The sequence below is a fragment of the Xenopus tropicalis genome, chromosome 5 (assembly GCF_000004195.4).
Source record: "Xenopus tropicalis strain Nigerian chromosome 5, UCB_Xtro_10.0, whole genome shotgun sequence".
Taxonomy (NCBI): Eukaryota; Metazoa; Chordata; class Amphibia; order Anura; family Pipidae; genus Xenopus; species Xenopus tropicalis.
The window spans coordinates 39,241,227-39,268,936 of NC_030681.2; the positions used below are offsets into that span (position 1 = coordinate 39,241,227).

The following is a 27,710-nucleotide window of genomic DNA, read 5'->3' on the forward strand; positions in this document are numbered from 1 at the left end:
TGTCGTTTCTCCGCCCAGTGCTCTGCCTGCCGCTTCTAGCTGCCCTTGGTATAAGCGCTGTTTGGTCAGGGCGTAGCGAATGACCATGGAAGAGGGAGACGGGCTGCGCCAGCGGAGGCCCATCCGGCCTCAAATCATTACAGACGAGACAGTGGCGCAGGAATCTCGGCGCCACGCGTGAGTTTGTCATTGAGTGGGTGCCTGACGCGGCGAGGCTGTGGGCTGTGGCTAGAGCTGCCTGTCTGGGGGCTGGGGCTAGAGCTGCCTCTAGCGAATGGCTGGGTCAGCTGGGAAGGGGGCCTTCACTTACGGCTTGTGGCAGCTCTATTTCCCAGTACAATTATCTGCCTTTATATATCCCTTAGCAGGTGCAAACGTGTCCCTTAGCAGCCAGAGACGTGTGAATGCTCTATACCTAGGCTAATAGTGAATGGCCCGCAGTGCAGGAAGGCAAAGCTGCCTAGCGTTGGTTCCATGTGCGTTACGTGTAAAGCCGTGACATTGAGGTGTAGCCGCTCAGAAATGACAGCCCCTAACGCTGACACTTCATGATTCCAAAATTTGTAAAATGGGAATTTGCTTGAACTAATAGAATCCCCTCCATGTGGTGCACATATCACAGGCAGACCGTAGCGCACATTTCTGTCAGGGGAGCATCTACAAAGTGCTAAATTGGGCGCAAACAGGGCCGCTGCTGGCCAAATGGGTGCCCTAACCAGAAATTTACTTTTGTGCCCCCTCCCCCAAATATTACGGAAGTAAAAATTTAAATAATTAAAAAAAAACACCTACTATAGGGGCCCCACACACAGTGCCCCCAATATCCCCCATAGACAATGCCCCCATAGTAAGTGCCCCCAATAGCCCCCATAGATTGATAGAACTATCCGGGACAGCGGGATGCGCTATAAAAACCGGCGGGGCAGTGTTGGGGGGGTATGTTATAATATATAAAAATGTTTTATTTTTTGGAGCAGCTGGGATGGTGCCCCCCTGGGAGTTGGTGCCCTATGCAGACTGAGTACTCTGCTTATAGGGAGCGGCGGCCCTGGGCACAAAATTGAACGGACATTGAGCTCCCGAACTTGTGGCAGCTTCATTGTGCTCAGTTGGACTGGGGTGATTAATTGCAGGCACTGGCAGTGCCACCTCAGCCTAGACCTGGTGGCAGTGTCGGACTGGGATGCCAGGGGCCCACCAGAAAACCTTAGTCCATGGGCCCACACTCTCCAAACTATTTTTCACCCACTTCTTAGTCAGTCTCTATATTTTCCTAGTTTTTTTTTATCTTTACATACTATAATCTATTCTACATATTTAGTTGCTTTGTTCCCATAGAAAAATAAGTAATCCCCCTCTGACACCTGAGCCCACCGGGAATTTTCCTGGTATCCCTGTGGGCCAGTGGTGTTGATTGTAGGGTCCCCCTGGCAGGTTGCATCCATCCAAGCCCAACTAAATACATACAAAAGCCATTAATAACTAATATGTTCTTGTGTCACTGCCCTTGTGTCATGAAATGGCAATGCTGCGCTAACGTGAAATTCAAAGATTGGTTTGACACTCCGTTATATATTGCTGGGGCCTGGGCCACTGTTAGGTATGGGGCATGGCTATTTGTGGCTGACTAAGGGAACCCACCGAATCCCATTCTAAGCCCCTCTGTATTTATTATGTGTTTTTCTCTTCCCAAGTCTCCTGTTTTCTGGCTCTTCCCACTCATTGGCAACTCTGTTTATACTGTTGTCAATATAACCATTTATAAACCAAAAGTATGTATGATATACTGTATATACTCGAGTATAAGCCTAGTTTTTCAGCACCGAAAATGTGTTGAAAAAGTCACCCTCGGCTTATACTCGAGTCGGGTGCCATGGGTCCCTCCAGACTAGCACCCTCTGTCCTTTGTGTGCAAATTAGGCCCCCCGCAACCAGACCCTCCAGTGCCCTGGCCTAGGCTCCCACTAGCAATACTTATTTCCCCTTACATCTCCTCCGGGGCTGGGTCTGCTGCCAGTTTGCCAATGCGCAATGAGCGTGGGGTAGTACTCATTGTTTTTGTTGACCCTCTTCTCCGCTTACAGAGCTAGTTAAAAAGCTACAGTTTTTCTTTTAAATAAATATTGAAAAACATATACTCCACTGATGCCTCAATTAATGTCATTTTATTGGTATTTATTTTGATAATTAAAACTTAGCAGTAGCTGCTGCATTTCCCACCCTAGGCTTATACTCGAGTCAATAAGTTTTTCCAGTTTTCTTAGGTAAAATTAGGTACCTCGGCTTATATTCGGATCGGCTTATACTGGAGTATATACGGTAATAATGGCATACCAGCCTTCAGTGGAAACTCTCTCATATAACACATATAGGGGGCTTTTATAGATTCAGCTTAGATAGCCACATAGTTGACTGCTTACGGTCAACGTTTAGGTAAAAAAAATCTGTTTTTGTGTTATGTACAGGTATGGGATCCATTATCCAGAAACCTGTTATCCAGAAAACTCAGAATTATTGGAAGGCCATCTAAGACTTCATTTAAAATGTTATAAATGATTTCCTTTTTTCTCTATAATAATAAAACAGTACATTGTAATTGATCCCAACAAAGATATAATTAATCCTTATTGGAGGTAAAGCAATCCTATTGGGTTTATATAATGTTTAAATGATTTTTTTTTAGCAGACTGAAAGTATGGAGATCTAAATTACCCATTATCCGGAAAACCCCAGGTCCCAAGCATTCTGGAGGACAGGTCCCATACTTGTGCAGTGCTGCACATTTTCATGATTTAAATACTCTACATAGCCCCCTAGTTATACTGTTATGTAAGTTGCTTGCCACTATGGGCTTTGCCAATAAACTGGTTTCTTACTAACTTGGTACCTAGTGATTGTATTCAGGCTTGGTCTAGAAAAACTGGTTGTTTTTGATTGATGACTTTGACCTCTCCCCCTGTAAAATTCTCAGCGGACACCCATGGTCCAAGAATGTCATTCCAGATGATGTCAGTGAAGCATAATCCAATGTTTCAGTTGTATCTGTACATTGAAGGCATAGTGGCACAGGAACACATCAGTACCAATTGAAAATCCTTCCTGGCATGAATCCAACTTCGCCCCCTCAATATATTTGGGCATCTCCTTAGACATTGCTGCTTGAGCAGAGATGTGAAATTTTGGCTAATTCTCACACATACAATGTTCCCTTTTGTTTCTAGTGGACATAAGCTGGCCATACACCTACCATAAAAATTGTACTAAACCTAGTTTTGTATGGTTTTCGGATCACGTGTGGTCTCCGAATTATGGCTAATGGTAGAATCTGCAAATTTATTGTGTATCATGCTATATCCTTGGGGGACCTGCAATAGAAGTCCCTTTCGTATGGCTGGTTTCTGCCAACTATTTCATGTTCAGAACATCCTCCAATAACCAAAGGTTCATTGACAGAAGACTAAAATCTGAACGTGTATGGCCAGCTTTAGTGTGCAAATATTTGTATTTTTTATTTATGCATAAAAACTAGTGCAGAGCAAGTGCTACCTTATGTGTTTCAATACAATATTTTCTGTTTCATCTAGGCAACTGACCAGTAAATCTTGGTTCGTTGTCATAGCTGATTAGACCTATATATTATGAAATAAAAGACCCTTATTTTGTCTTGATGCAATAACCCATAGCAACCAATCACAGGTAGTCTTAAAGCAAACATTTTTTTGGTTGCTACAGATTACTGCACCTCGGCAAACTTTACTTACACATGGGGGTTTGTCTTTTATTATACTCTCTACTTAAACAGCCCCCCCAGTTACACAGTTATGTAAGTTGTGAGCGACTTTATGGGCATTACCAGTAAATTGATTTCTTACAAACTTGGCACCTAGTTATTGTATACAGATTTTTGATTGATGACTTTGCCCCCCTAGAAAATTTTCTGCGAATGCCCATGTCTGGAATTGTGGGAAAAATGAATGCATTGTGGTTAAAAAAAAAACATGGCAATTGCAGTGAAGAACTACACTTTGCATGCGGCGGTAATTAAATAAACCCTAATGAATTAGATCCAATTCCAGCTATCTCCGAGTCAGTGCCTAGCACCCTAGGCGGCTCGGCGGCCACCTTACCCACCACACTGCCCCTCTCCCATCGTGCTACCCCCACCTCACTGTCGGCACGCATGCATGCGTTCATTCCCGTGCATGCCCATGCACAATGACATTGGGGGGTGCAAGGTGCTGGTGGGGCATTAGGCATGTACCTCTTCTACTTCCCTTCTCCGTGATCATCAGGACCAGTAATGAGCAGGCTGTGGGGGGGGGGGGGCAAGAACATGGAGAAGAAGAGGTAAATGCCTAACGCCCCTCCAACGTTGCAATGCTGTGCTTTTTTTCCCAGAATTACAGCATAATTGTAGTCTATCCAACTCATGCAAGATGTACCAATGTTGACACAAATTAATACCCAGTTTGGTAAATGGCCATAAGTTGCGACATGCATTTGTCTTATTGCATATATGGTCAAATATCACCCCTGAAAACACTGCCCATTCACTTGGAGCAAATGGTTGCAGATATTGATGCAACCTGTTAAGGGAACCCTGGAATTACTCTCTGATAATTCAACCCTATTCCTGCCCTTTTGATGTCACCAGTCCGCCTCAAGACATCACTGCTCTGCCTCCCTTGAGTGCTGGCAGGATGCCTTTCTGTGCCCCATGTCATTTCCATGAATGGAGAGTGCCTCTCACCCCTTGTGACAACAGGATTCGGCCCTAAAAATGTAGCATTTGTGCTTTTTCTTGCATGAATCTGTTTGTTATGGTGGTCATCTAAAAGACAAAAGCAGCTCCGAGGAGAAGGATGGCTTCTCTGCTGGCTGAAATACACTAAATCTTTATGTGTGCCATTAGTCATATACAGTGGAGGAAATAATTATTTGACCCCTCACTGATTTTGTAAGTTTGTCCAATGACAAAGAAATGAAAAGTCTCAGAACAGTATCATTTCAATGGTAGGTTTATTTTAACAGTGGCAGATAGCACATCAAAAGGAAAATCGAAAAAATAACTTTAAATAAAAGATAGCAACTGATTTGCATTTCATTGAGTGAAATAAGTTTTTGAACCCTCTAACAAAAAAAGACTTAATACTTAGTGGAAAAACCCTTGTTTGCAAGCACAGAGGTCAAACGTTTCTTGTAATTGATGACCAAGTTTGCGCACATTTTAGGAGGAATGTTGGTCCACTCCTATTTGCAGATCATCTCTAAATCCCTAAGGTTTCGAGGCTGTCTCTGTGCAACTCTTGAGCTTGAGCTCCCTCCATAGGTTTTCTATTGGATTAAGGTCCGGAGACTGACTAGGCCACTCCATGACCTTAATGTGCTTCTTCTTGAGCCACTCCTTTGTTGCCTTTGCTGTATGTTTTGGGTCATTGTCGTGCTGGAACACCCATCCACGACCCATTTTCAGTTTCCTGGCAGAGGGAAGGAGGTTGTCGTTCAGGATTTCACGATACATGGCTCCGTCCATTTTCCCGTTAATGCGAATAAGTTGTCCTGTGCCCTTAGCAGAAAAACACCCCCAAAGCAAAATATTTCCACCCCCATACTTGACGGTGGGGACGGTGTTTTGGGGGTCATAGGCAGTATTTTTCTTCCTCCAAACACAGCGAGTTGAGTAATTGCCAAAGAGCTCTATTTTGGTCTCATCAGACCACAGCACCTTCTCCCAGTCACTCACAGAATCATTCAGGTGTTCATTGGCAAACTTCAGACGGGCCTGCACATGTGCCTTCTTGAGCAGGGGGACCATGCGAGCCCTGCAGGATTTTAATCCATTGCGGTGTAATGTGTTTCCAATGGTTTTCTTGGTGACTGTGGTCCCTGCTAATTTGAGGTCATTAACTAACTCCTCCCGTGTAGTTCTAGAATGCTTTTTCACCTTTCTCAGAATCATTGACACCCCATGAGGTGAGATCTTGCGTGGAGCCCCAGAGCGAGGTCGATTGATGGTCATTTTGTGCTCCTTCCATTTTCGAACAATCGCACCAACAGTTGTCACCTTCTCTCCCAGCTTCTTGCTAATGGTTTTGTAGCCCATTCCAGCCTTGTGCAGGTCTACAATTTTGTCTCTGACATCCTTGGACAGCTCTTTGGTCTTTCCCATGTTGGAGAGTTTGGAGTCTGCTTGATTGATTGATTCTGTGGACAGGTGTCTTTTATACAGGTGACTAGTTAAGACAGGTGTCCTTAATGAGGTTGACTAATTGAGTAGAAGTGTCTAACCGCTCTGTGGGAGCCAGAACTCTTAATGGTTGGTAGGGGTTCAAAAACTTATTTCACTCAATGAAATGCAAATCAGTTGCTATCTTTTATTTAAAGTTATTTTTTCGATTTTCCTTTTGATGTGCTATCTGCCACTGTTAAAATAAACCTACCATTGAAATGATACTGTTCTGAGACTTTTCATTTCTTTGTCATTGGACAAACTTACAAAATCAGTGAGGGGTCAAATAATTATTTCCTCCACTGTATAAAACTCCTTTAAAGGACATCTATACCCCAACAAATGAATTCATGTAAACGTATTTCTCTCAGCACTTTTGCAATTTACAGAGTTTGTGTTTAGTGATTTCTAAGATATTAGAAGTTTTATACAGTTTAGTCAACCCTAGTTTACAGTAACCTTAGTTAACCCTTATATACATTAAGTAATACAGTAATAATAATGGGTTTCTTTATAGACAGTATATATTCATATAAATGTTACAAAAAGAGCACAATCCATTCTGTATGAACATGATGCAGCACCGTACAGGCCAGCATTGGGGGACTGGATTTGCTTGCCTGATTGTGTAATACTTGCATTTCTTTATTGTGTAATAACTGGATAACCTTCATACATGTGATTAACCGGGCTCTTTGCAACAGTTTCCTGTGAGTATAATAGATGACAGATCATGTTTGCATAATATTTTATACAGAGGGATATTTTTCTAGTGACATCTTTAAAGTAATATCTCAAGTAAGTGATATCCAGTAGGCTTTGTTAATTTTACTTGGGTTTATTTTGTGCACTGACAGCAGTGTATGAGGTGTACTTTATTAGTGCAGACACAAATCTCCAAGGGAGAGATGGAATTAAGTGGTAGTGGGCCCCAGTGCAGACATCTATTTATTAAAGAATTAAAGGAGAAGGAAAGGTAAAATCACTAGGGATTGTTAAACTGTGCTGAAATGTCAGGATGCCGTAAAGTATCTTTCTGATAATCTGTCTCTGTTGCTGGGTGGTATGTATTACATATTATATTCTTTGTATACAACATGCTGCATATTGTTTTAGATGCTGAAATGCAGTGTTGATAGATCAGTAAGCTGAATATTTAATTGCAAAATCATACCATTTTGGTGCATTATGTCATTTATAGGGTGGGCAGGGTATTGTACAACTTACAACTCAACCCACAAACACCTATTTCACTGTTCAAGTTTGAGAAGAAGAACCTGTTTTACCCACACCTTAAATCAATGCCATAGGAATTTAACTAGTTACTAATCAAATTCTCTTGAATCTGTAAACAGGAGCTACAGATCCTCATAAAGATGCTAGAGCAGAGAATTCTTTCTTTATCTGTTTTTTGGTGACATCTGCTGCATAACCCTACGGGTAGTAAATCTGATAAATGTTTCTCTGTCTAGTTACTGATCCTGTATCATTACACAAGTAAGCAAACATTCAGAGTTCTGTGTGAAGAAGGTCCAACCTGTTTAAGGGTAAGAACCCACAGAGTGGTTGTGTTGTACGCGATAGACTTCTACTAAACTGCTCCGAAAAGGAAAACGAAGCGATGCAAAGGGCTTTCCACCGGGGACTCCTATTGTTGCCGGTGGAAAGCCCTTTGCATCGCTTCATTTTCCAAAGTCGCCTAAAGGAGGAAACTTTGCGCGACTTTGGATTACCGAAGCAATGTGACGGGCTTTCCACCGCCAACTCCTATTATTGCCGCTGGAAAGCCTTTTCGGAATGGTTTATCACCCGTGATAGTAGAGAGCTATCGCCGCTCCATGGGTTCTTACGCTAAAGGCAATGGCAACACCAGGCTGTGTTTACTCACAGGCCAAGGGTCGCCCCCCTACACTCCAATCAGCCATTCCCCTGTGACTACATTCGGAGTAAATGTATACTCGCATGTTTTGGTGCCAAAATCTACTTCGGCAGTGGCTCTGGGAATTGGCCTGGTGTGGCATTAGCCAAAGACAGGTTATGAAGGCTTATGTGATTAGATCTTTTGACCAGGGGTCAGGATCAGGTCTTTGCATGTTGTCTAAGGGTCTCTTCTGAACCCCTACAATCCAGGTACCATCGACTGGGTAATGGGTATCCACTTGTGTTTCAGTATATGAATATACACACATCATATGTTCAATGCAGTGGTGTTTTTCTTAATCCCCAGAATCCAACAGTAATCTACATCATTTGTTCTAAGCCTGGTAGTATAAAGGTACTACCTTTGGGCTATGTGCATTATTTTTCTTTTAAATAAAAACTGACAGCAATGTGTAGGTGCTGTTTTTATAGGCGCTTATCCATGGTTGAAGAAGCTGCCTAAGGCTAACGTAACATGTAAAAGTTTCCCCGCCGACACTGACTTTAGTTGAAATGATCAAAACTGGAGGTGTGAGTGCTTTTGTGCCAAAAAATGCTCACCAAGTCGGAGTCGGAGTGAGATTTTTTTAACCATCAAATAGAGAATCCACTCCTTGTGGCATTAGCTTGTTTTAGCTGCAGTAAATCTGTAAGGCTTCCACAATTTAAACATCTTTATTTCAGGAGGAAATTAACATTGACTACTGCAAACTAACTTCTGCCCATTATATCCCCTGCAGCACGTACAGCGGGAAGGTTTTCCGTACCATCTTCACGACACTAGTGCTTTCCATTCTCATTCCCACTGTTGCAGCCTTTTGGTTCCTAGAGAGCCCCATAGAGCCACAATACTTAAGGTAAGAATTAACTTCATTTATATATGCAAATAATGCCGTTATCTGTTTGTTCAGAAGCTCACTTTCCTTGCATATGAAGTTTGCTTTCTTGTTTGTGGTAAGAGAGTTGTGTGTGTTACTATTCATGTATCCAGGTCTGCGATTCATAATAGGCGCTGGCATTTCAAGTACTCAGAGGCCCAAACAGCCCCCCACAAGCCCAGTAAATAGTGAATGTCTATGGAACCTTACAGCAGCCCCTCTGGCATTTGCCAGAATCATAGTTAGTTACATAGTTATAGTTACATAGGGTTGAAAAAAGACCAGTGTCCATCAAGTTCAACCCATCCAAGTAAACCCAGCACACCCAACCCACACCTACCAATCTATACACTCACATACATAAACTATAAATACAACCACTAGTACTAACTGTAGATATTAGTATCACAATAGCCTTGGATATTCTGATTGATCAAGAACTCATCCAGGCCCCTCTTAAAGGCATTAACAGAATCTGCCATTACCACATCACTAGGAAGGGCATTCCATAACCTCACTGCCCTCACCGTGAAAAACCACCTACGCTGCTTCAAATGGAAGCTCCTTTCCTCTAATCTAAAGGGGTGACCTCTGGTGCGTTGATTGTTTTTATGGGAAAAAAGAACATCCCCCATCTGCCTATAATCCCCTCTAATGTACTTGTACAGAGTAATCATGTCCCCTCGCAAGCGCCTCTTTTCCAGAGAAAACAACCCCAACCTCGACAGTCTCACCTCATAGCTTAAATCTTCCATCCCCTTAACCAGTTTAGTTGCACGTCTTTGCACTTTCTCCAGCTCATTAATATCCTTCTTAAGGACTGGAGCCCAAAACTGCACTGCATACTCAAGGTGAGGCCTTACCAGGGACCTATAAAGGGGCAAAATTATGTTCTCATCCCTTGAGTCAATGCCCTTTTTTATACAAGACAGCACTTTATTTGCTTTAGTAGCCACAGGATGACACTGCCTGGCATTAGACAACTTGTTATCAACAAAAACCCCTAGATCCTTCTCCATTAAGGAAACCCCCAACACACTACCATTCAGTAGATAGTTTGCGTTTATATTATTTCTACCAAAGTGCATAACTTTGCACTTATCACACGAATCCACAGATTTCCAGTCCAGGCCTGCATATATCAGTTAACATAATCGAGTAAAACAAAGTTATCTAAAAAGGACACTGTAAAAATGCAAGTTCCAGCATACTTTGTGTATATTCACAAAATATTTGCCTGCAGCATTATAATGCTCCCTGGACTCTCCACCTGCAGCCTGAACAAATTCCTTATTGTTGATTATTTTACCTAGGCTGTGTCCACTGCATTGCTCACTTCAGACTTCATTTCTTTGTTTTTATGCCAGGTGGTGGTGCATAGTTTGGACATGTTTTTCCCGTGAGTTCTGCTACATAGTTAATTGCTACTTTTAGTGTTTTCAGTACTGTATGTATAATTAAGAATGGGGAGTGTGCCCTCGCAGAGATGGAGAATACTATTTAAAGGCCAAATTAGGCAACAAGCACACACACACAGCTACCTCATGCAGTTGCAGGTACATTGTAACTTGTGCGTTGTTTTTTAAATAAACCGTATCAGCAGAAACAATCAGTGGGAAACACAGGGTCAACTAGAGAAGGTATACTGATCAGCGGGATAAAATGAATAGCCTAGTAATTATTCCTGCTGACAGATGGGAACGGGACATAGAGCTGCAAAGCCATAGTGCAGATAGAAAATGGATATCAAGGTGGCTGTACAATTATCCTACAGGTAGGTATACTAGTGATTCTTACATGCTAAATGGCTAATTGGCTATACAGAGGGATGGGCAAATGCTGTTGTTAATGCAAGACTCATCTGCCAGTGCAGCTGCAGACAAGCTTCAGTTTAGACTGATAAGCTGCAATCCAGGGAAGGATCTGCTGAAAAATTGACCACCCCCCCCCCCCCCGGCTGCCATGCTTTTTCTTGTGTACTTAAAACTGTGTTAACTGCCTGACCAAATCTAAGTATGTATGGCCAGCCTTAAAGAACTGCCTGTATTAGAGCAGTTTTGCAGTATACTGTCTATTGAATTTGAGCTAATGAGGATATTTTTCCTCAACCAAAATACTTTTTCTAGTAGATCTACTGGCTGTACATATTCTGATGCTTTTGGTTCCTAGAGAGCCACAATCCCTAAGGTAAGAATTAACTTCATTGCACCGATGATCCCCAATAAGGGCAAAACCGATCTGTACTTGGGAATCCAGTCAACATAAATAGCCAAATAAACAGGGCCACCTTGCACAGCATTGATATTATATAATTCTCACACATCTATGGGATGTTGTATAATAATATGAGGCTGTTGTAACACACAGCTGAGACTTGTGCCTACAAATGCACTGGCAGAGAGATGGGTACAACAATCAGCCAGTATTTTACTGGCATGTTAAACCCAGACGAGTAATGTTTTATGGAGCAGAGTATTATACAATTTGTAGTACTCAGTGAGAAGAGCTGAAGGTCACTGGTTAGGAATGGTGTATGTTCATCTTCTAAATAGATTTGTAATTTATTTCTTCATCACAGATTTCAGCAGAGCAGAGTTTAACAGTGTCATGCAATAAGAGTGATAAAATGAAGCAATAGAATCTGCAGAATGTGTTCCCCTTTCTTTCCCACCCATTTTTACAACACTGCAGGGTTGAACACGCACTACTTCTGTTATTGAACAATAACCTTTATAGGGCAGGAATGGACTGTCAGCTATGAAAGATCTTGTCTGTGTGATTTTATTGGCAGCTCTAGAATTAGCAGGTGGGAGTGTAAAATCCTGTCAAGCTTAGCCGCATGAGAGACCTATAAAACGGTTCAATGATTCTAGGTCCATATGGTAAATAAAGGCTTGAAATGAAACTGAGTGGAGGAAGAGATTAATTAGTCGGCTGCACCAGGCACTTTCTTTGTGCCTGCTAATGGATACCAATATCGTGATAGCTATGCTGTCATATTGGTAAAAATCCAATCATGGATTTGGTTTCTCAGTCATTGCTCATGTTTTAAATGAGAAAGAAGTATATCTTGAGATATATCAATGAGATGATCTTCTCGAGCCATAGACCAAGCTAATTCACAAGCTTATTTACGTAAATTGTCCCCAAGGAAAATCCAGGAGGCCCCTAGGCTACTGTTAGGGTGTCGGCACAAAAAAATAATGGAAGTTCTGGCAGTGTCTTTGTGTTGTATTCTATGTCACTAGAAAGATTATTGACCAGAATTGTCCAAGTTTTTAGGTCATACTCAGTTCTGTGTGCCATAAGCAGTACATTTCCAGACATTTAACTTTACTTGCACTTGTGCCACATGCCATTATCATTGGTTAGAAGCCTGCATTTGCTTCCAAACACATGTGCACAGCTATTGTAATATAGCAGCATGCATCTATAATTAATATATTATTATCTATAATAAATGTATTATTCATACTGGTTCTTCACTACATGGCACTTATTAGGTTACAAAGTGGGGGGGGTTAATGCACATATGCTCATTTTGTATAATTAACTGCACTACTGATCTGACTGCTGTTAAGTTATTAAATTCTCTGTAAGTGTGCTGGGTAAAAAACTGTAGTTTTTAGTCAGAAATTTCTAAAGATAAACCACAAAGGGTGGTTCTTACTTCATTGGGATTATTTGTACTCTGGTTCCTGGCTACTTGGTGGCATTTAATGGGAAGCATTTTCTAATGAAGGGACTGGTGCTACCGGGTAATCCATCCCACAGCAGTAGTATAAAAACATTGTTAAAGGGGAGAATAAAGCATACTACAGCTACATACAATTTTGATTTGCCTTTCTGTATGTCCATCTAGTTGATTCTTTTTAAAGTTGAACCAATGGCCAAGGATAAAGGTGGCCATGCATGTAAAGATCCACTTGTATGGCAAGTTTGCTTAACTTGTATGGCAATTTTGCTTAACAAGTGCATCTACACCTGATATGCCAACCTTAAGGTGGGGAATGTAAGACTGATCCAATTGTTTTGCCCACATGCCAACAATTGTATTACAGGGACACCATCAATGTGCATATGTGGTCCTTGATCTGACTGAAAAATCCAACCAGCCTGATCGATATCTGGCTGATTTTTAGCCAGATATCAGTTGAGTAGGCTCACTTGCTGGCACCATACATGTTAAGAGCCAAATAAACGTAAATCAATTTCTGGTTAACTCACAAATATTTGTTCAACTTTATGCCATAGTTTCCATACACCTCCTGTTATGACTGGTGTTCTGGAGCCCAATTTAAAACTAAGGCAAGCCAAGCGTTTATATGAAGGGGAACTGGTGGGCCCAGAGTCTCTTGCAAATATTGGAGGTAAGTGATAGTATAAAATAAACGACTTTACAAACAAAATGGACATTTTTTTGTGTGTGTGTGAATGTATTAAAGAAGGGTATCCTTATAGGAAAAATATGGACTAAAGTGTTCAGATATTTTCATTATATGCATAAGATGTTTAACCTGCAGCACCTGAGCTGTTGTTGAAATTCCAGCAACTCAAAACCAGTAAACACACACATAACGGCTTATTTATATAACCCCTTTACGTTTTTAGGCAAGCTTTTATAGAGATCTGTTTCTGTTCCAGTAGTGATTCAGGTGCCATAAATGAGTGGTTGAATTAGAGAAAGACATCCCCTGGCAGCATCCTGCGCTGTTTCTTCTGGACAATAAAATCCCTTCCAAATGTAAGACAGGACTGAAAACATTTTTTAGAGAAATTAATAAAAATAAATAATTTGGCTACTCATGTTAATGGCCAAATTGGGCATATTTGCTCATTCGGTGATTAGGCCAGTGATCAAATAGGTGCCTATGGAATTCCATTAGGAGAAAACACCATTAGTGGGTCATTAAAACTCTTACATGATGGGATTTTAAGCCTGCCAAATAGAATGACCCCATATATGGGCCAATAATCTGCCTGCTTGGTCTGTAGCTAATAATGGCCCATGTATGGCCAGCTTTACCAACAAGTTGGAAAACAGAAAAGGAGGAGGGGTTGAGAATAAAATTAACCAGGACAGAGATGTTATTAGAATTAACATGGGCAGAGAAAAAGGAGAGGGAGGTCTTGTGAAAATGTAGAAGGCCTAGCACTACCTTTTGGCTCTCAGTAAATCTTGAGTGTTGTAGTCTAACAAGGATTGCAACCTATGATAGAATGCAAGGGCCCTATAAGCAGTGGTATAAGGACACATATCCTCCCTATGTATGAAATTATTTTTTTTACTGGACCCTAGTCTTGGGCCTCCTAGTTGGTCTCATTTCCCAGTCAACTGCTGAATATACACTATTCCCTTGTTAGAGCTTCTCTGTCCTTTTCCATATACTATCACATAATTACATAATTGAGTGTGTGCATTGCTTCAGACAGTACTTATTATCAGTTAATCTATTGTAGGCAGTGATAAAGACCTGTCCACAAATATAATTTAATTGCCTGTTTCTTACATGTGTTGGATATATCATATTATAAACTGACAGGTAATGAATAGCTAATTAATATTTTGTTAGTCAACTAATGCATTAAACTTGATTTGGGTTTATAGATTTTTTATGAGTTTTCTACAACAATCTTAACATTACTTCATCTCTTCTCTTTAGATGTCCTGTTTACAGGCACAGCTGATGGGCAAATTCTGAAGATAGAAGATGGCAAAATCCACACAATAGCGAGACTTGGCAAACCTCCTTGTGGTATGTTCTCCTCTGTTATATTGACTCGCTTTTAAGCCACCTATTAATAAAAGATTAGGCTTGCTCTATTCTGCATTGTTAGTCTGCTACCTTCTACTTACAGTTAATTACCAGGGCAAATAATATGGCAATACAAAGTGCCCATCTATTTAATTCTTCACACTGTACTGTAAATGACATTGTCTGTAAGGACTGCAGTCCTCCACCACAACCACACATCTCCTATATTTGGGGAAATGTAGTTGACAAAGGTGTTAGAATTATAATATCTGAACAATGTTACATAAGAATCAACAGCCATTTACATAGATTTCCTACATGTTCTCTCTACATTAATGCTCTCACATAAGTAGAGCACAGAAAGACTGCTCTTAAAGATACCTTGAGTACTTCAGAAGTAACCAAGGAATTCATGCTTTTGAATAGCTGTAAATCCCATGTCCAACACCTATTAGATATGAGCAAATCTAAGTGCACACTCTGAGTTTCTACTTTTAACAGGGCTGCCATCAGAAATCACGGGGCCCCGTACAACAAAATTATCAGGGCCCCCCAGAGGCATAATGGTTAAAAACCAGAACACATATTGGTGACCATGGGTACCGTGTAACCAACAAGAGGGAGACGTGACAACAGCAGTGCTAATAATTATGGCACGAGGGGAGACTGAGGGAACTGTTGGCTACGTGGGCGACAACACAAAAAACTCAAACTGCAGATAATAAAAAATGTACACTTATACTGTTGCGCCACTGCTGCCTTGCTATGTACACAAGCAACACAAGGCTTGGATATATAGAAAATGTGCAAGTGCAAAATTCTGCTTACTTTCTCTTTTTGATTTTGCTGTTCTCTGATTTCTGCTTTGTTTTTCTCTCCTGTTTTCTTACATTTTCCTATGTTTTTTCTTCTTTCAGCATTTCAGCTCTTATACTACTTTTCATCTCTTTTAAACTTTTTGTCCATATTTCACACTGTCATCTCTGCTAGTGGATCACCCACCTTTCCTAACTTCTTTGTTTTTCTCTACATACTCTCCCTTTCTGTTTCTCCCAATCTCTTCACTCTCCCATTCACCATATTTTTCTGCCAAACACTTTTTCTTACCCATTCCTTGTTTTTCCCATACTTTTCTCTATGGGGGAGGGCTGGGCCAATCCAGGCTGCAGAGTTCTGGGCAATCCGGGCTGGGGGTGAACTGGGCCAATCCGGGCTGCTGCTGGCTGGGCCAATCGGGTTGGGGGCGGACTGGGCCAATCGGGTTGGGGGGGCTGGGCCAATTCGGGCTGCTGCTGGCTGGGCCAATCGGGTTGGGGGCGGGCCGGGCCAATCCGGGCTGGGGCGGGCCGGGCAAGCAGTTCTGGGGGCAGGCAGTGCAATGATCTTGGGTAAAGGAAGATCCTAGGTTTAGCTGCTGACAGCAGGGGGGCCCGGCTAATAAAGAGTGCAGTAGAGCCGGGCCCCCCCTTAAGAGCCAAAACTCACGGGGCCCGGGACGATTGTCCCCCCTGTACCCCCCTGATGGCGGCCCTGACTTTTAAGAGTGAAGACACTTGGCTCTACTAGTAGCAGCTACTTTTTTACAGCTACTAAATACCCTGTCATAGATGATACTGAAGAATTGCCTCTGCTAAAACACACCTAGAGACAGTTATCCGTAAATATTCAGCATTGTCTATTTTAGTAGCCATGAAAAGCAGCTGCTACTAGTAGCTCTTTATGTCTTCACACTAAATGACAACTAAAGCTTAACTAAAGATGTAGGGCAGACATATTGTGCATTATGTTTTAATACCAGCCTAAGACCCCCATAGCCCTTTAGCAGGGAAGATCTGTGCCCCCAGTAGCTCCCCATCTTCTCTTTTGCTGATGTACTGCATATGCTCTGTGCTGCTGTCAGTTACTGAACTTGGGGACTGACAATATATACAGACTATAAATGTCTCAATATAAGGTTGATTATTAGTAATTTATTCAGATTTTCATTAAATGGCATTTCTGAAACCAGTGCAATTAGCACTGTTTTTTTTTAATATTTATACTTTTGTCCTGGAGCTCTCTCTATTTTGTCAGCTGCTACCACATTGGTAGTGTTCAAGCCCAGCAGTCAGACAGTAGTTTTGATGGCAGACAGGGGGATGTATAAGCGATGAACTGTATACATACAAATCTAGTCTCAGGCATAATCTGGTTGTTGGGAGCAGTGACCCATTAATATAACTGCTAAACATAGAAGCAGATGAGACACAGCTGTACTTGATTTGTCTGGCATATGCCTCATTTACTTAATCTAAATATTACCCTCACAAAATACACACTTGATAATGTAAATCCTCTAAAAAATCAGCACATGCAAGTCTTTATCTGGAAAATATTACCGGAACTGTGTGTGCTGCTCTACATTCTGTGCTCCCCAGCTGTAGTTTCACTGACCCAGGAACCACACAAGTTTTTACAATGTCAGCTCTGTCTGCAATAAATTATTGTGGACAACAGAGATGGAAACCTACAGCATTACTCAACAATAACTTATGCAAATATGAAAAAGTATGGAAAATATGGCTATTTAGGCAAGGACTGGTGCATATTCTTTAACCAGACCATATACAGGTCCTTTTCAAAAAATTAGCATATTGTGATAAAGTTCATTATTTTCTGTAATGTACTGATAAACATTAGACTTTCATATATTTTAGATTCATTACACACAACTGAAGTAGTTCAAGCCTTTTCTTGTTTTAATATTGATGATTGTGGCATACAGCTCATGAAAACCCAAAATTCCTATCTCAAAAAATTAGCATATTTCATCCGCCCAATAAAAGAAAAGTGTTTTTAATACAAAAAAAGTCAACCTTCAAATAATTATGTTCAGTTATGCACTCAATACTTGGTCGGGAATCCTTTTGCAGAAATGACTGCTTCAATGTGGCGTGGCATGGAGGCAATCAGCCTGTGGCACTGCTCAGGTGTTATGGAGGCCCAGGATGCTTCAATAGCGGCCTTAAGCTCATCCAGAGTGTTGGGTCTTGTGTCTCTCAACTTTCTCTTCACAATATCCCACAGATTCTCTATGGGGTTCAGGTCAGGAGAGTTGGCAGGCCAATTGAGCACAGTAATACCATGGTCAGTAAACCATTTACCAGTGGTTTTGGCACTGTGAGCAGGTGCCAGGTCATGCTGAAAAATGAAATCTTCATCTCCATAAAGCTTTTCAGCAGATGGAAGCATGAAGTGCTCCAAAATCTCCTGATAGCTAGCTGCATTGACCCTGCCCTTGATAAAACACAGTGGACCAACACCAGCAGCTGACATGGCACCCCAGACCATCACTGACTGTGGGTACTTGACACTGGACTTCAGGCATTTTGGCATTTCCCTCTCCCCAGTCTTCCTCCAGACTCTGGCACCTTGATTTCCGAATGACATACTTTGGACCACTGAGCAACAGTCCAGTACTACTTCTCTGTAGCCCAGGTCAGGCGCTTCTGCCGCTGTTTCTGGTTCAAAAGTGGCTTGACCTGGGGAATGCAGCACCTGTAGCCCATTTCCTGCACGCGCCTGTACACGGTGGCTCTGGATGTTTCTACTCCAGACTCAGTCCACTGCTTCCGCAGGTCCCCCAAGGTCTGGAATCGGTCCTTCTCCACAATCTTCCTCAGGGCCCAGTCACCTCTTCTCGTTGTGCAGCGTTTTCTGCCACACTTTTTCCTTCCCACAGACTTCCCACTGAGGTGCCTTGATACAGCACTCTGGGAACAGCCTATTTGTTCAGAAATTTCTTTTTGTGTCTTACCCTCTTGCTTGAGGGTGTCAATGATGGCCTTCTGGACAGCAGTCAGGTCGCCAGTCTTACCCATGATTGCGGTTTTGAGTAATGAACCAGGCTGGGAGTTTTTAAAAGCCTCAGGAATCTTTTGCAGGTTTTTAGAGTTAATTTGTTGATTCAGATGATTAGGTTAATAGCTCGTTTAGAGAACCTTTTCATGATATGCTAATTTTTTGAGATAGGAATTTTGGGTTTTCATGAGCTATATGCCACAATCATCAATATTAAAACAAGAAAAGGCTTGAACTACTTCAGTTGTGTGTAATGAATCTAAAATATATGAAAGTCTAATGTTTATCAGTACATTACAGAAAATAATGAACTTTATCACAATATGCTAATTTTTTGAAAAGGACCTGTATATATATCATATGGAAATTAGACAAATGTTGTTTTTAATAACCAAACTTCCATTTGACAAATGCACAAGCTTAATGTAATGTGCAAATATCTGTTTATCTAACATGCTAAAAACAATAAATATCAAGTTGATTACCAGTTGGTTGTTATAGCTAAGGAGACCAGTAGAAAACTCTGCACCTTTAATTACATAACCCCATTGTCTCCTTAAGGTATTTCATATATTCTGTGCTGTCTTATTGGAGGACCAGGTTTGGATGTAGGTTCACACAATCAAAGTAGTAGAATGGCAGCTCCTCAGCCTAGTAGCCCCACAGATCACTTTAAATGGCATTGCTTAATACGGTACGGCCCCTAACATTTGTTACTATGTATTTGGCACACTGTGGGAAAGGTTGGGACTGCTCTACAACCATTTATTATAAGCTGTATTCCATATCTCTTCTACAGGATTCAGGGAGCATGAACATACCTGCGGGCGGCCCTTGGGTCTAAGAGTTGGCCCAAATGGAACTCTGTACGTCTCTGATGCTTATCAAGGGATTTTTGAAGTAAATCCAGTGACAGGTAGAGATAAGGAAATTAGAACATTTTGAGTTAATCTTCTTTTTATGATATTTTGAAATGAAAAAAATGTAATTATTATATGGGACCCCATTCTTTTAGGTGCTGTGGCAATGCTTGTGTCGTCCAAGGTCCCAGTAGAGGGAAAAATAATGTCATTTGTAAATGATCTCACTGTGACCAGCGATGGAAGAAAGATTTACTTTACGGATTCCAGCAGTAAATGGCAGCGGCGAGATTATCCTTACCTGATTATGGAGGGCACAGACGATGGACGGTGAGCAAGTAATATATTTATTTTTTGCCTGCCAATGCCAGTCCCGTATATATAATAATGTTAATCTCTGAGTTTACAGTAGCCCCATAACCAGCAAAAACACAGCAGTGGTGGGGATGAATAGTTTGGGGTAACAAGTGGAGAGCTTGTTACTGTATTGCACATCTGGTAGATAATTGTTGTCAGTGGGATTTAATTAATATATTTTTGATGCAGCTAATGCACTAGATTTGTTTAATTCTTTAACCTCTACCAACTAGCACTTTGTAGCCTTTTTGGCAGTAACACGGATTCTGTGTTGCTGGCAGTAATATAGTGGAATTTAATCTGCCATGTCAATAAAATATTATTTGTTTCAGCTATGGAAGCATAGCACATGCACTTTTAAAACATTAATTGTATCATCTGCCATCTCTAGCTTACTGGAATATGATACAGTCACAAAGGTGGTGAAGGTTTTGATGGGTGGGCTGAGATTCGCCAATGGAGTTCAGCTTTCACCGGCAGAAGACTTTGTACTTGTAGCAGAAACTACTATGGCACGAATAAGGAGGTGGGTGCTGTGCTATTTTAACTTTTGTAGGTGCCTGCTAAGCAGTTTTCAGGAACATACACTGTTAAAAAAAAAAAAAAACAAAAAAAAAAACCAACTAAACTTTATATTGGATGCTTAATAATTCTTTTTCGATGGACAGATATCTGTCAAGCAGGCCAGTCCCAGGGCCCCATACATGAACTAATAAGCTGCTGACTTGGTCTGTTGTGACCGAGTCTGCAGCTTTTATCTTCCTTTGTATCGTCACCTATACTCTTAAGCATTTGTCTGAGCCCTACAGGGAAAGGAAAGTGGAAACAGAAGTTTAAGTGGGCCACTAACTTGCTTGTTATGTTGGAGAATGAAACATTAAGATACTGGCAGGTGAAGGTGAAGACACAAACAGACTTTCTGTAACACATATAAATACACAATTGTGAACACATAAACACAGTGTGCACAGAAATGCATACAGTAACACACAAAACCCTGCACACAGACAGAAGGTCACATACAAACACACAGATATACAAATTAAAGCAAGCAAACATAAATGCAGACAAACGCAAATGAACACAACAACGCACACCTTACACATAAAAACCTACTAGAGCTAATCTTTCTGTTTGAGGCTTATAGTGGCACCAGTAGCACTTGAAGGGGTTAATTAGAGAGGTTAACTCGGTCACACATAACTGTCCGGGGAAATATTTAGCTGCTGTTAAAATAGAACTCCTAGCATCCTCTAACAGCTTGCATTTGTGTCCCAGCTGGTTATTCTATGATAATCCAGACATGGAGTTGGAGCATCTCTGAGACAATGTGGTTTGTTTTTATAAATATGCAAGAAAATATATGTACCTGTTTAATAGGGGTCAGTTTGCTTTGTTAATATAATACTTGTGTTTTTCATTAGGTATTATGTGTCAGGCCTTACCAAAGGCGGTGCAGATATGTTTGTGGAAAACATGCCCGGCTTCCCTGATAACATTCGCCTTAGTAGCTCGGGAGGATACTGGGTTGCTATGTCTGCTGTCAGACTTAATCCTGGGTTTTCTATGATTGATTTCTTGTCTGACAAACCATGGATTAGAAGAAATGTTTTTAAGGTAAGTGAATCTGAATATAATGAAAAAAATGAATATAATGAAAAGAAAAATGCTGTATTTGGTTAGGGCAGCAGTGAGTAGTTGTGCTTGACCAACACTGATATTTACTTTGTTAACATGCTCTGTCAAGTTTGTTCAACACATAAGAAGTGGGCTAAAATACCTTTTTCTGATGGCAGATCACGGGGAAGGATATGTAGTTCTTTATGGCTAATACATCTGAAACAGCATAGCATTGGGGCATGCAGTTAAATATAAATGTTTGGGCACCCCTTGCCAAATTACATATTTAGTTAAAGGGCACCTATCATAGCAAAATTGTTTCCCCCATTGGAGGCGCAGGCTAATAGAGCCCGCACTCCAGTTGGAGGAAACAATACTACTTTGGAAAAAAAATCCTTATAGCAAGCACAATGTTGCCTGCAACATGAGGGACCACAGACCTTGGCCAAGTGACATAAGATCAGGGGAAGAGTCTACCAAACCTACATCAAATGCATTCACATAATTAGCAAGCCAGGGGACTTACTCATAACATGTCTGTGCTAAAGAATTTTAAAGCAAAATAAAAATGTGCATCAGAAGGGAGCAAAGTGTGTTTGGTTACCTTATGGAGGCAATGTACATGCTAGTGCAAAATTAGTACAGGTATGGGACCCATTATCCATAATGCTCGGGACCTGTGGTTTTCCAGATTAGGGATCGTTCCGTAATTTGGATCTCCTTACCTTAAGTCTACTAATAGATTATTTGAACATTAAATAAACCGAGTTAACCTCTCTAACAGGATTGTTTTGCTTTTATTAACAATTAATTGTATCTTAGTTGGGATCTAGTACAAGGTACTGTCTTATTATTACATTGTAAAAGGAAATCATTTTTAAAAATTAGAATTATTTGCTTATTATGGAGTCTATGGGAGACTGCCTTCCCAGAATTCGGATCTTTCTGGATAATAGGTTTCCAGATAACGGATCCTATACCTGTATACATACTATATAATGATTTGACCTATTTATAAGTTAAACATAGACACAAATCTTTCTGTAGCTGAAAACTTTGTGCCATTTACTCTATTGAAGCCAGTTATTACCCCTGTAATGACATTTTGCATTTACTGATCATTTGTGTGTTTATTTGGTTTTTAGCTCTTCAGTCATGATACAGTGATGCAGTTTGTCCCCAGATACAGCCTGGTTGTAGAGATTGGAGAGAAGGGGTCGTACAAGAGAAGTTTTCATGATCCTAATGGAGAGGTGGCCACCTTCATTAGCGAGGCCCATGAACATGATGGATATTTGTATATGGGATCCTTCCGTTCACCATTTATTTGCAGGCTTAACCTTAAAGATGTATGAGGTTACACAGGAAGCCTGCCCTGGCATGTGAGGAATCAAGCGATGGGCCTCTGCCAGACCTGCTGATCCAAGCTAAGCCTATAAGAACACCAGCTGATTCTGTAATACACAGCAAGGCCTGTCGCTTTAAGGAATAACTGTTCTACCTAAATAAATGACTTTTTCTCACTAGGAAACCATGCATAATGGCTTAGCTTAAAAATAATCACATTCATTTTATAGATCCCTTCTAAAGAAGTATGGCATAGATTATCTACCAACTGGGTGCAAACTGAAATATTTCATAAATTTGTCACATTTGGAACTCTCTTCTTTTGCTACACTCTGACAAGTCTAGTAAAAGCCTTGAAATGCTCACATTTAGGGCTGCAGTTATCTAGGACTTAAAGAGCTGCCTATCATATGGTGCTGTTTACTTAGTCACTGTAGTTCCTACAGATGTGTTATGATCAAATGACATTGACAGCTCTGCTCGTCTCCCAGGATTTCAGTATCTGACTTTGAATTAGTTTTCATATCTTATTATATTGGCAAGCTGTGTGCTACCCGTTATGACTCCTCTCCTTACACTTATACAACCGTGCATGTACACACTAATGGGGAGGAGAGACTACTCTCATGTACCACCCCCAAAGTAGCCATGCATTCATTTACACGACTGTTAATTGACTTACTGGTATGTATAATACTGGTATTATCAGGATTTATTGGAACTGCAATTTTGCAGATATTTCCAGACTATGGAACACCATGGCTAAAATGTTCTCATGGAGAAGAGCAAGCAAGACAGAAATGAAGAATTATTTTAAACAGTTCTCTGTGTGAAATGGGAATAGATAATGGATTCATGATAATAGATTCTATACCCCTTTATCTTTAGGTCTTCCAGCCACTCCTACTCACAAGGCATTGGCATAGCTGTGTAAACCGAGTTGTCAAGATCTGTTTTTATTTAGGCAATTATATTTTCATTTTAAATTATGTACCATCCAGGCAATTAAAAAGCCAGAAAGTGGTGCTTTTGTTGGACCAGTCTCCAGACCATTATCTGTTGAAACATTTACTTACGTGTAGATAAAACAAACTGAAGTTACAGTTGAGGCGGCAGAAAGGGAAGCCGGAAGCTTGTTGCACTCAGGATACAAGGAGCAAGCCACTCAGAGCCACTGCCAGCACTCTGGTAAAATACAGCAGCCTAGTGAGCAGATTGTAGGTGATCTTTAGATGCTGAGTGAGTGAAGAAATATGTTTTGCTGATAATGTGGATCGTATTGCAGTTATTCTGTACTAATGAGTCATGAAAATTCCAATTTTAACACAGCGGTAAGTAAATCTGAAAAGCTAATAGCCACTAGTAACCAGCACAGTGGCCGTTTGGTTTGTCTTGCTGGATACGCTTACCACATGCACAATATCATATGATTACTTGAATCTGGTTCACTTTGTTCAATGAGAGAACCTATGGCAACGACACATAAGTACCAGCCTTAGACTATGTTCCTAGTTTCTCTTTGCTCAATGCCGTGCTGTTCACTGTAGGTAGATGAAACTGAGCCAGCACAGGAAATTAAAGGGGGCAATGTAACAGCACAATATTACTCTATACAATAACCTCATTGAATGTTCTTTTCTCTGAAAGTAATATGTAACATTCTTCTAGAACTTTAGATAAAGCACAAAGCATTAACAAAAATGTCCCTTTTCAACTACCTTTATAATTTAATGAAGGCTTTAATGAAGGTGTTTCCAACTGCAGTAAAATAAATGTAAACAACTGAACCTTTTGGATATGAAAGTAAAAAAGGCCACAAACTTTAAAGGGGTGGTTCACTTTTATGTAAACCTTTAGTATGCTGTAGAATGGCCAGTTCTTAGCAACTTTTTATTTGGTCTTCATTTTTTTTTTTTTTAATTATTTATCTTCTTTTGACTCCAGCATTCAAATGGGGCAGCCAAAAATGAATGCTCTGTAAGGATGCAATTTTGTTATCATTGCTACTTTTTATTACTTATCTTTTCTGTTCAGTCCTTCTCCTATTCATATTTTAACCTCTCATTGAAATCGCTGCCTGGTTGCTAGGGTAATTTAAACCCCAGCAACCATATAAATGCTAAAATTACAAACTAAGGAGCTGCTAAATAATTTGAAAATGACAGAAAATAATAAGTGAAGACCAACTGCAAATTGTCTCAGAATACCAATCTCTACATCTACATCTAATCCTAACGTTAAGGTGAACAGCCCTTTTATTAGGGACTTTTCTGATGAGATTATTTCTAACACAAAGGGGCATATTAATCAGAATGAAAATAGAGCTTGCCAGAGTAAAATTCCATTGATTTTTAGACATATTTATAAAATAGTAAACTCTTACTTTCACTGTTTGATAAATATTTTCCTAAAAATCTCATATAAGTAAATAAAGAGTTGCTGAATTTCCCTGGAGGACTGTGAAAAGTTTTGTTTTACTTTATTCCAATGACCGTATCCTTACATATAGATAAAAAGACCTCTCACTGCCAAATTGCTATGAGGCGGTCTCCAGCCAGTATCTTCCAATAAGATTATGCTCAGCTCGCCACCCATTGGATATTGCTCCATCCAGACTCAATACAGATGCTCAGGTTGGTTGTTTGAGAGATTCAGGTAATGCATTAGTTGTTGCAGGCACAGTCTATTATAACTGCACAGCCAATCACAAACTTCCTTCGGTTGGGATTCTTGTGATGCTCTTTACAGCCCTTCAACCTTTGAATATAATTGGTGCAGAAGTTTGAAATTTGACCTGCATAGGGCAGTTGAAGAATTTTGAAGATGCATTACATTCATCCCTCACCTTGGAAGATTCAACCACTGAACAGCAGCTATAGTAACCTCCATCATGAAACCTTGGTCAGTTTCTAACCTAGTTATGCCTTTTTGTGTGGTCCTAAATACCTGCATTGCACTCTTTATTGGTTTGACTAATCTTACTAGTTAGCTGGTAAGACATACGGAGAGTCTATTTTGGAGTAGAGTAAATCCATGAACAAACACTGGAAGCTACATTAAATCGATGCTGACGCAAATAAAGCATATTTCTGTATAATGCAAAAATGCCATGGCCAAGAACTGATGGTATCTGGGGGATGGCACATATTCTTTCTTAACCCTTTGGGACTAGATGAGCCTGAAAATAAAACCCAGCTGCTGACAAAGCACTAGAGGTTTGGTTGCTTCTCTGTATGGGGGGCGTACAGCCACCCACCTTGCTCTGTAAACAGTCAAGTCTGTATGTTTGGGCTCCTTTAGTTCTCAAATACAATATTTTGAAAAAAAAAAATCAAATGCCACTGGCACAGCTAGACTATACAGAAACGCAATGTTTTCTTGTTAGTGTCACTTTAATAATATTGTGATATAGTATGCACTTGTTTTACATTGATCAAAATGGTGAATGGAATATTCAGTGTGAAATGTTAACCTTAATAAGGCTCATTGTTATATAATGTTAATGTTTTTTTTTAATGAATAAATTGAATGTTGTTTCATCATATATCCAAGGTTGTTTTGCTTGTCTTTATACAGCTGTAATAAAACAAGCCAAACCTTAAGCCCTGCAGGACAGCACTGACGTCAGTAGTGCGTAAACTGACTTTTCCTCAAGATGACTTTAAACATAAAATGTGCTGATTTACTTTCTGTATATGAATAGCTATCACATATTACACCTATACATTACATTATTGATGTTTAACCCATGACCTCCTATAGCTTCAAAACATCTCCATGCCTTTTAAGATAGATAACCTCATTTGGTGAGGTTGCTAAACCAATGGGCCCACTTGTTTGAAAACCCATGAATTAGGCCTGTGCAGACTATTCTTCTGTAGCCACAAATGGCATCAACAGCCTGAATGGCATATTATGTACTATCCCAACAAAATCTAAAAAAGCCCCGTTAGATATCTGTGAGTGGTCAAGCTAAGAGATGGAGGGAATGTTTTGTAATGAAACTGACATTCTCTTGCATTTTAGTTGTGCTGCTGTACCCCAAACCCCTCTGACTTTAAGTGGGGATATTAGCAGATATGAATTTTGACTTTTTTTTTTTAAATAGAGAGGTACTTTTTGTTCTCCTTCAACTGAATCTGAGGGTTATATTTGGTGGAGAGGAGCACCATGCTCTCTGCCAGAGTAAAAAAAAAAAAATTAGGCTATATAATATTTTTGTTTTAGGTACAAGTCCAAGAAGAATTAGACCAATGCATTAAAGCTGTGCATGACCATAACTAGGGCTTCTTGCATGTGCCAAACTAAGCAGTGCTATTAGGAAGTGCACCACTATTTGAGTTGATATAGATAAAAGAATCTGATTATAATTGAACTAGTTTCTCTTATGTACATCCCTATTGAAGGTAAAGGGCAATATCAACTGATGGTTTAGCTGGTATGGAGGCAGAGGTGGTTTGAACCACCAAGTAAACATCAAGAGCTGTGTGCTAGCAAGTGGTTGTGATCTCCACAAAGTGTTTCAACTAGTACTCACATATGGCTGCAGCCATAGGGGTACGCTCCAGGCCATACACTTTCATACAGCACTCAGTCAGTAGCAACAATGAAGGAGTAGCCTCTCGCTGATGCCTTCCTGACGGGAAGCCACACTTTTTCTGGTCTGTTTCTGGACATTTCAACTTAACCATCCATAAATTCTAAATACTATGGGGCCCATTTACTAAACAATTTTGAGATAATTTCATATTTTTTCTAACTTTTTTTCTAACTTATAGAACATTTTGGAATGTATGCAGAAAGTTTGTTAAAATTTCATGAGTTTTTCGTGGTTTTCGTTAAATTTCCACAGAAAAAATGTACTTTGCACAAAGAATATGAACATTTCAGAATTCGTTAATGC

The 27,710-nt window shown here is 40.4% G+C and overlaps 1 protein-coding gene across 1 annotated transcript; it reads left to right on the forward strand.

Annotated features, from left to right (window-relative positions):
* On the forward strand, nucleotides 1-26,351 carry apmap (adipocyte plasma membrane associated protein). The gene is made up of 9 exons (XM_002937450.5): nucleotides 1-177; nucleotides 8,890-9,006; nucleotides 13,282-13,397; nucleotides 14,691-14,783; nucleotides 19,423-19,539; nucleotides 19,639-19,813; nucleotides 20,232-20,366; nucleotides 21,265-21,457; nucleotides 22,606-26,351. The coding sequence occupies exons 1-9, from the start codon at nucleotides 80-82 to the stop codon at nucleotides 22,813-22,815; spliced, it is 1,254 nt and encodes a 417-aa protein (XP_002937496.1). The 5' UTR covers nucleotides 1-79; the 3' UTR covers nucleotides 22,816-26,351.
* The last annotated feature ends 1,359 nt before the right edge of the window (nucleotides 26,352-27,710 follow it).